At 36.4% G+C, this 10,382-nt stretch overlaps 1 protein-coding gene across 1 annotated transcript; it reads left to right on the forward strand.

Annotated features, from left to right (window-relative positions):
- Positions 1 to 8,856: 8,856 nt before the first annotated feature.
- LOC117915070 (crocetin glucosyltransferase, chloroplastic-like) lies at positions 8,857 to 10,382 on the forward strand. The gene has a single exon (XM_034830636.1). It carries the CDS (start codon positions 8,860 to 8,862, stop codon positions 10,258 to 10,260), a length of 1,401 nt encoding a protein of 466 aa, XP_034686527.1. The 5' UTR covers positions 8,857 to 8,859; the 3' UTR covers positions 10,261 to 10,382.

The following is a 10,382-nucleotide window of genomic DNA, read 5'->3' on the forward strand; positions in this document are numbered from 1 at the left end:
CATCCAAACAAGATAGATGATTGGTTGTGGTATTAAGCGGGGAAAACTCTATTACTTGGACTTGCAGTCAAAGGATTCAAATAAGTTGCAACAATCCTTGATAACAGATGGATCTGAGGAGGAGAAGAAAAAGTCTGAAATTTGGTTATGGCATCGACGTTTGGGACATGCTTCCTTTGGTTATTTAAAAAAATTGTTTCCTAGTTTGTTTGCAAAGAGTGATATTTCTGGTTTCCGTTGTGATATTTGTGAATTGGCTAAAAGTCATCATGCTTCTTTTTCGTTAATTTTGAATAAAAGTCTGTTTCCTTTTATGGTTATACATTCTGATGTTTGGGGCTCATCCAAAGTCCCAACTTTGAGTGGCTCACATTGGTTTGTTACTTTTATTGATGATTGTACCAGAATGACATGGTTATGCTTGATGAAGACCAAAGATGAAGTGAACTTGTTGTTTCAAAAATTTCATAAAATGATTGAAACTCAATACAATGCAAAGGTTCGGGTTTTGCGTAGTGATAATGGTGGAGAATATTAGAGTTTTGATCTTCAAAAGTATTTGAAAGAACATGACATCATTCATCAGACTACTTGTTCCAATGCACCCTAGCAAAATGGAGTCGCTGAACGGAAAAATCGGCACTTGTTAGAGGTTGTTCGTACTTCCTTGATAGCAGCAAAAATACCGATATCTTATTGGGGAAAAGCAATCACATCTGCCGCATACTTGATCAATCGGGTACCTTCCAGCTCAATTAACTTCCAAATACCTCTCCAAGCTCTTACTAATGCCTTAGTTGCCCCAACTGTCCCAAATCTACCTCCTCGTGTTTTTGGTTGTGTGGCATTTGTGCATCTACACAAACACCAACACACCAAGTTAACTTCCCATGCATTGCAATGTGTGTTTGTTGGATATGCATTGCACAAAAGGGGATATCGATGTTATCATCCTCCAACTCGACAAATGTATATTACAATGGATGTGGTGTTTCATGAAGATTCGATGTACTTTTCATCTGAGTCTGAACTTCAGGGGGAGTACCATAAGGAAATTCAGACTCTCGATTATGATTATCATATCTCTGAGGAAAATGAATCTGGACAATCTGAACTAGTGAACCAAGAAGCGGGTGAGTTGGATATGAGTAGTCAACAATTTGGGTCCGAAGATGTCTTCACTGAAATACCAAACCAATCGTCGTCTGTTGAAGGTGTTCTTAATTTGGAACCTGATCCATTCATGAAACGGTTACCACACCGTCATAATAGAGGTATTCCTAAACCCACATATGAACCTGAATTGTCTACCAAAGTCAAATATCCCATGAGCAACTATGTGTCTAATCATCGTTTGTCTGAATCAAATAAGTCATTTTTAAATCAATTATCTACTGTAGCTATTCCTAACATTGTGCAGGAAGCCTTAGCTGATCCAAGGTGGAAAGCAGCCATGAATGAAGAGATGAAATCATTGCAGAAGAATGAAACATGGGAACTCGTAGAATGTCCACTAGAAAAGAAGCCAGTTGGGTGTCGTTGGATCTATACTGTGAAGTACAAGGCAGATGGTAGTATTGAACGATTTAAAGCAAGACTAGTAGCAAAAGGGTACACTCAAACTTATGGAATTGACTACACAGAGACATTTGCACCTGTAGTTAAGATCAACACAGTTCGAGTATTACTGTCTTTAGCTGCAAACCTAGATTGGCCATTACAACAATTCGATGTGAAAAATGTCTTTCTGCATGGCGAGTTATCTGAAGAAGTATATATGGATCTTCCACCAAGATGCATGGTGTCAGAAAAACAATGTTAGAAGGTGTACAAATTGAAGAAGTCATTGTATGGGTTGAAGCAATCCCTGAGAGCATGGTTTGGAAGGTTCACAAAGTCAATGAGAGCTTTTGGCTATCGTCAAAGTAATTCAGATCACACTTTGTTCCTGAAAAAGCAACATGGTAAGATTACCGCACTCATCGTATATGTGGATGACATGGTAGTTACAGGAAATCATCCTGAAGAAAGAAAAACTCTGCAAAATTATCTATCTAGAGAATTCGAAATGAAAGATCTAGGTCCTCTGAAATACTTTCTTGGGATTGAAGTTTCTCGATCAAGTGAAGGAATTTTTCTGTCTCAAAGAAAGTATGCCTTAGATCTTTTACAGGAGATTGGAATGTCGGGATGTCAACCTGTTAATACACCAATAGAAGAAGGTTTGAAATTGTGTGTTGAGCCTAATCAAGTATCAACCGATAAGGGAAGATACTAGAGACTTGTGGGGAGATTAATGTACTTAGCTCATACAAGACCAGATCTTGCTTATGCATTGAGTGTAGTGAATCAATACATGCATAATCCTGGAGAGCAACATATGAATGCAGTTATGCGTATTTTGAGGTATTTGAAGAATGCTCCTGGGAAGGGAATTTTGTTCGCTAAAAATGTTAATCATCAGAGTATAGAAGTATATACTGATGCTGATTGGGCCGGTACAGTGGATGATAGGCGATCTACATCTGGTTACTTTACCTTTGTAGGTGGTAATTTTGTGACAGGGAAAAGTAAGAAGCAGAATGTCGTCGCCCGTTCAAGTGCATAAGCAGAATTTAGAGGTATGACTCTAGGACTTTGTGAGGCATTATGACTAAGACTTCTCTTACAGGATTTAGGTTACCTATCTAGGCAACCAATCCGATTGTTTTGTGACAATAAAGCCGCATGTGACATTGCTCATAATCCAGTACAACGTGATCGTACAAAGCATGTTGAGGTGGATAGATTCTTCATTAAGGAAAAGTTGGATGATAAGATTGTGGAATTGCCTAAGATTCGATCAGAAGATCAATTGGCCGATATCCTCACCAAAGCAGTCTCAAGTCAAGTGTTCTCAAAATTTTTAGACAAGTTGGGCATGTGTGACATCTATGCACCAACTTGAGGGGGAGTGTTGAGATATTATGAATGCTTTCCTTATATCATTCTTTCCTTATATCATTTAGTGTTGAGATATTAGGAATGTTTAGATATTAGGAAAGTTGAGATATTAGGAATATTGAGATATTATGAATATTGAGATATTAGGATATTAGTTGTTATTTCCTTATATCATTCTTTCCTTGTATCATTCCTTCTCATTCTTAGAATGGTGATTACCCTCTATATATACTTTGTACATGAACGAATGAAAATATGAATGGAAAAAACTACCATTTATCAATTTGAAGATGCTGCTCGGAAACGCTCGCCACTACGGTCGCTGTTACTGTGAGCTCTCTAAAGCTCGCCTCAGCATGCTAGTTGTAGCAACTTCTGGGACTGGATTTGTTCTTGGTAGAGCCCACATGGAAGTGATGTCGGGGTTCTTGAAGATAGCCGCATACGGACACTTTGGAAGAGATGACCCCGCATGGGAAGTTGTGAAGCCTCTCAAGGCAAAAGAAGACAACCCACAACCTGAGATGCTCCACTGCTGTCGGTATATCCGCGCTGACAAGGATATCGACTAAGCCAATGTGCCCGTCAAAGAACTCCTCGACCATGTCGGTGACAACACGTCTGCAAAGTTCATCTCGGGCTGCTGCATCAGAGAGCAGAAATGAATTTATTTGTCCAGCAGATTTGTATCTTGAAGATCCATGCCGCCGCCTGCCGCCATGGGAGCAGCACCAGCCAAGAGTCCGGGTGTTGAAGCACATTGCAGTGTAGGAGTGTGCATTGGAGGCTGGGTGTTGTGCTGTCTAGCCCTGGCTGCTGTCTTGGGCACTTCATGCCAACCCAATGACGCTGAACCAGAAGCTTTCTGCCAGTTCCACTCACCGATAATAGAGGAGACCATACCAATGGCAGTGGCAGCAGCGGGAGCAACATGCTTCGGTTCTACACTGATGACGCTCTGGGCTTGAAGATTACACCAAATGAATTTTGTGGCAGCTTCTCTCGTCCTTCACGTTTCCTGATTTCGGTGTAGTCGCAAACACAAGGCAAAAATGCAGAACGAAGAGGGTCAAAACATGAATCTATACATCCCTAAGAAATGTTCTGCCACAAATAGGCTAATTACTTCAAAGGACCATGCATCTATTCAGATAAATATAGGGCATTTGGACGAGGATGGGGTGTTCACTGGTCAATTCTCCACCTTCGTTCTAGGTGGTTTTGTCCGTGCTTAGGCAGATGCCGACAGGAGACACTTGAATTTGTTGCTACTGCTGGTCAAAGTCCATCAGAGGCCCGCAATTTACCCAGCGTCACTGCCTCCTCGCTCACTTCCGTCATCTCTCCGGCCGAATCTCCAAAATCTCCAGTCGATTTCGGCATCAAAACTAGGAATTCTCAACTCGGTCCCTTCTCTCCTTGCTTGTCTCAATCTCCGGTCAAGAAATCAGGATTTGGGTCTCCCAATTCTTGCCTCGATGCACCCAACTCTCCCCGGATTTTCACTGGCTGCCTTTCCGCCACCGAAATGGAGCTTTCTGAAGCTTACGCTTGTGTTATATCCCATAGACCCATTCTCTCTCTAGTATGGCATGCATGGCCACCTTTGGGTGGCCACTCTTAAGACCCACGTGTCATACCCCTATATTCCCATGCATTGATTTCAAAAATTGATTTTCAAATAAAATCTTTTTCAAAGGTTTAAATTCTTCAAGTTTTCTTTCTTTACCTTAAATAAATTCTTTTTTTTTTAATAAATCAATTTTCACCATTTTCTATTTGCCATACATCTTTTACTTTTTATTTTTATTTATTTATTCATCATCATTTTTATTATTATTATCAGTTTTATCATTTTCTCTTTTTTTTTTTTTCTTATTTTCTTGATTCTAAATATTTTTCTTTTCTTAAAAAAATAATAATATATAAAATTGGTTGTCGTAATTATTTCCAGCAAACATTTTTTTTATAAATCCTCTTTGTTTTTAATAATTTCAAAATTTTCACATTTTTAATGAGCATGAATTTAACTTTGCAGTTCCGAATAATGGATTTATAGAATTAATTCATGCAAAAATAAACGGCCTTTGGTGGGGGCCCCACATAAGTGATTTTTATAAATTGATTGATTGATTGATTGATTTAATTGCCACGCATGATTGATTTTATTCTGCTCTATGACATGCTCGAAATTATTCCTTAATTGTGCACTAACCACCTCTTTTGATAGCGCATTGATCGTTTGATGCCAAGGTATGCCCCACTCTCACTTTGATCGTTCTTTGTTGAGTGTTTTGATTCTCACATGTGCATGATCACTCTGAGTATTCATTGATTTCCTCGTCAGTTGCCACGTCAGCTTCATTTTATTAGTAAAGACTCGACTTTAGGGATTTAGAAGGGTGCTACGGTCTTTACTGTACCTTCCCGATAAGTAACCTAACCCCCGAACCCGATCCGATTTTTCACAGACCACCTTTTCCAAAACAAAAATAAGTGGCGACTCCAAGTCATTTTCTTAATCAATAAAATCCATTTTCCAAATAATATAAAAATCGAGCTCGCCATCGAGTGGAAAACGCATGAGCCGAAATGTGGGGTCCACAATAATATTATAACATATGGTAATAATATTTCCAACTTGAAGATATATTTAATATTAAAATTATAATATATTTAATTCAAATATATTCAATGATATAAAATAAATGATGATACACTTATTGCATCTCGATTTATAATTTTTTATTTATTTTTAACAACCAATTAAATGAAATTTAAAAATAATTTATTTTTTCTATAGATATTTATATCTATATTTATTAAAATTAAATTATAAAAACAATAATATATAAATCTTAGTGTCAGATTCTTTCTTAGAATTCTTTTTCTATTTTTTATCTTTGTAGTTTATTTCTTAGAATTTTATTTTTTTCTCTTTTCGTTTTTTCTTCCAATTATTTTATTTTAAGACGGTTATTTCCCCACCCACCCATTTTTTAATTTTATTCTTAACTTAAAAGTATAAAACAGAAAAATAGAAAAAATAAAAACAAATGAGGTGAGGTGGGTTAAAGAAGGAAAGAAACAAGGGGCAATGCGAAACATGTAGCGTATGAGAGTGGGCTTGATTGGTGATGGTTGCTGATAGGGATGTATGGAGGGGTAATTTTGGAAATACAAATATAAATAGTACATAGTGCATGACACACATAATATTTTTTTCATTATCAGACAAATCTCATATTTCAGTTACATGGGTTTTCAAAACCATATATTTATCATATAACAACCTATAAACACAACTCTCCCGTTTCGTTTTGTTAGTGGATTGATAGAAGTGGAGGCCTCGAGTGCAATTGTAAAGGTTGGGCTAATAACAGGTGATATGCAGGTGTTACTAAAAGTAATTGTTAAAGGTTCTCACTTTGTCAGTACACTAATAGAATTGGCGGGAACCCCACTTTCTCTCGTAGCAGTTTAAAGACTTTTCCTATCGATATTAGTAAAATGATATGTATGTGCTATGCACGTTACTAAAAATAATAATATAGAGAAAAAAAATAATGTATAATAATAATAATAGACAATAAATTATTTAATTTAAAAAAAATTAATAATACTAAAAAAATTTGTAAGAGTGATTAATATGTGATATCATAGAAGAGAGTTTTTAACGCTATATGCATATAGATTCCTTAATTATGTAGGCGCATTTTAAAGTTGTGAGGGCTCTTGGATTCAAAGCAGACAACATCTACACTATTGGATATGAGTTATCACAAATTATATCAAAACTGATCTCTGACTCTAGTACGAGGGTTTGTTTGGCCCTGTGAGGGGTGCCTATTTGTTTAGCCCTACAATTTTGTAGGATACAACGAAAACGTTGTATTTACATGAGAAGTGTTTATGATATCCCACATCGAATATGAGATAAAGTTCTTAATACTATATAAATACAAGTTTCTTAATTATGTAGATACGTTTTAAAACCATGAGAACTCATTTGAATTCAGAGTAAACAATATCTATACAATTAGGTATGGGTCGCTACAAATAATACTAAATTCAATCCCCAACCCTGGTGTGGGGGTTTGTTTAGTCTCATAAGGGCGTTTGTCTGTTTGAAAAACGGTGTATATGTGTGAGGGGTGATTATAATATCTCACATTAAATATGGAAGAAAGTTTATGACGTTATATAAATATAAGTTCCTTAATTATATAGATGTGTTTTAAAACTCTTAATTATGTAAACGTGTTCTAGACGTGTTCTAAAGCATCATATGGGTGGTTACATAGTATGTAATTATATGTTATTTAAAATTCCTTATATAAAGAATAATATATTAAAGAAATATAGAAAATAATGATAAATAACAAATTATTTAAAACTCTTCATAAAAAGAATTTAAAGAAATATGAAAAAATAAGTATTAGAATAATATGATAGTTTGTTTAGTTTAAGTTGATAATTTTATTTCATTTATCCTAATAAAATATTTTTCATATTTATCATGTTTTATAAATGAAATAATGTAAATTTTATCTCACTTTTAATTAAGCATAATATTTTTTATTTTTATAATAAAAACAAAAATCATTTGGAGTGCTCAAGCTAGCTCTCGAACCCTAGTGACCAAGCACTACTTTGCAATAAGATTTTTCGTGTTATGAAGTATGACATGATGCGTCACCAGACTCACCACCATCCACATACCATGATTGATAGTCAATGATAGTAGGTGGTACGTCGGAAGCTTAGGTAAGACTTCGAGTATGAGAGTCGTAGACTTGCACTCTCTCCACACAATTGTTTTTGAGGGGTTAACGTTTTCCAAAATCAGTCCTTTGTAAGCTGGACCACATAAATGTAAATTCTTTAATTAAAAATGGACTTGGGATAATAAGGGATATTGTGATTTGGTAGAGCCACCAAGTCGATCCACATAAAATTTTGTGTACCTATAGAACTCACAAAGCCTATGTGACCTCCCCTCTAGCAAAAGGTCAACATCTTTATCAATGTATCATACGGAAATACTAGTGAGAACTTTTTTTTTTTTTTTTTTTGTAAATAATACCTAATGTTTTTATTATTATTTTCTGAAAAAAAATCCAAGATATTTTATAAAAGCATATAGATAAATTTATTATATTCAAACATAGTATATCAAAATTTTTCTCAAAACAATTGATTAATTATAGTCTCCTTCAAGTATAGTTTTCACATCCGTATGATAGAGAGGTAGGTAGAACTTAGATTCATATCCAACAGGCAAATAAGATCGATCAAACTAAATTCAAATATCATGTTGAACAATCAATTTTCTTAAAAGCTTAAACTTATATGATTTGGAGTCAATTATCATGTTTCTTAACATCAATTTCTATGATTTTTTCAATTTTTTAAAATTAAATTAAGGACATATTAGTGTTTGAACATAATTTTAAATTTGATGTTGTTTTGAGAAGAGGTTTGAAAGCCAAATTGAAATACAAGTAAAAATATAAAGACTATTTTGTAGTTTACCCCCAATGAATATGAGATAATATGATAAAATTTAAATTTATTTTTAACATCAATAGTTGAGAAAGAAGCACGAAATTAAACTAAGGGAATTGAATTAAACTAACATTATTTTTCGATAATTAATATATTATGATGTCATAAAAATATATTATATTAAATTAATAAAATAATTTTTAATAATGAAACTCAAAATGATTAATTAAAGTGACAAATAATAAATTTGCAAATTTAAGCTTAAAATGATTAATTAAAGTTAAAATAAAAAATTTGCAAATTTAAGCTTATTAATTATTATTATTATTATTATTATTGTTCCCTCAAATCATTATATACATCACCCATGCAACTCACGGGCCACAAACACAATCCTCAGTCACAGCAATGGGGCAGCACCACTTCCTCATTATATCACTTCCACTGCAAGGCCACATCAACCCAGCCCTCCAATTCGCCAAGCGCCTGATCAGAACCGGCGCCCACGTCACCTTCGCTGTCTCCGTCTCCGCCCATCGCCGAATGCCCAAAGATCCGACCCTCCCCGGTTTAACCCTAGTCCCCTTCTCCGATGCCTATGATGATGGGATAAAGTACTCCGATGATCATGCCCAGCACTATATGTCCGAGATCAAACGTTGTGGATCAGAAACCCTCAGGCGGATCACTGCAATGAGCGCTGACCAAGGCCGACCAGTTACTTGCTTACTGCACACCATCCTCCTAACTTGGGCGGCAGAACTGGCTCGTAGCCTTCAGGTTCCGTCGGCGCTTCTTTGGATTCAGAGCGCCACTGTTTTCACCATTTTCTATCATTACTTCAATGGTTATGGTGATGTGGTTGGAGACTGCAGCAATGAGGGTTCAAGTCCAATTGAGTTACCGGGGCTTCCAATACTGCTGTCTAGCTGTGATATTCCGTCTTTTTTACTCTCTTCAAACATATATGCTTCGGTGCTCTCAACATTTCAAGAGGAAATGGAGGCACTAAGGAAAGAGACGAACCCCAAAGTGCTTGTGAACACGTTCAACGCACTAGAGGCCGAGGCTCTACGAGCTGTGGATAAGGTTGAAGTGATGGGAATTGGACCTTTGGTTCCATATGCTTTCTTGGATGCTAAAGATCCATCTGATACTTCCTTCGGAGGAGATATTTTACAAGATCCGAGTGACTGCATCGATTGGTTGAACTCCAAGCCCAAGTCATCAGTCGTTTATGTATCGTTTGGGACACTTTGCGTTCTGTCAAAGCAACAAATGGAGAAGATTGCACGTGCTTTGCTACACAGCGGCAGGCCTTTCTTGTGGGTCATAAGATCAGCACCCGGAAACGGAGAAGTGGAAGAAGAGAAGCTGAGTTGCAGAGAAGAGTTGGAAGAGAAAGGGATGATAGTGGCTTGGTGTCCTCAGTTGGATGTTTTGTCACATCCATCATTGGGATGCTTCATTACACATTGTGGGTGGAACTCAACGTTAGAGTGCCTAGCTTCTGGGGTTCCAGTTGTAGCATTTCCACAATGGACAGATCAAGGGACCAACGCCAAGCTAATTGAAGATTTGTGGAAGACAGGCATTCGGGTGACAGCGAATGAGGAGGGAATAGTTGAAAGCGAGGAGATCAAGAGGTGCTTGGAAGTCGTCATGGGCCGTGGAGAAAGAGGGGAAGAATTGAGAAGGAATGCTGGGAAATGGAAGGATTTGGCAAGGGAAGCTGTGAAAGATGGTGGATCTTCGGACTACAATCTGAAGGTTTTTTTGGATGAATTGGGACAAGGCAGTATTCTTTAGAGAAAGTTAACTTGTGTTGATATGAAGTTGTATTACTGATTGAACTCGTTCTTAGAGTGCTTGCTTTTATTTGAATTAGCATGGAGCGATCACATTAAAATAAAAGACATTCGTACTATGAA

Source organism: Vitis riparia, chromosome 5 (assembly GCF_004353265.1).
Source record: "Vitis riparia cultivar Riparia Gloire de Montpellier isolate 1030 chromosome 5, EGFV_Vit.rip_1.0, whole genome shotgun sequence".
NCBI classification, from domain to species: Eukaryota; Viridiplantae; Streptophyta; class Magnoliopsida; order Vitales; family Vitaceae; genus Vitis; species Vitis riparia.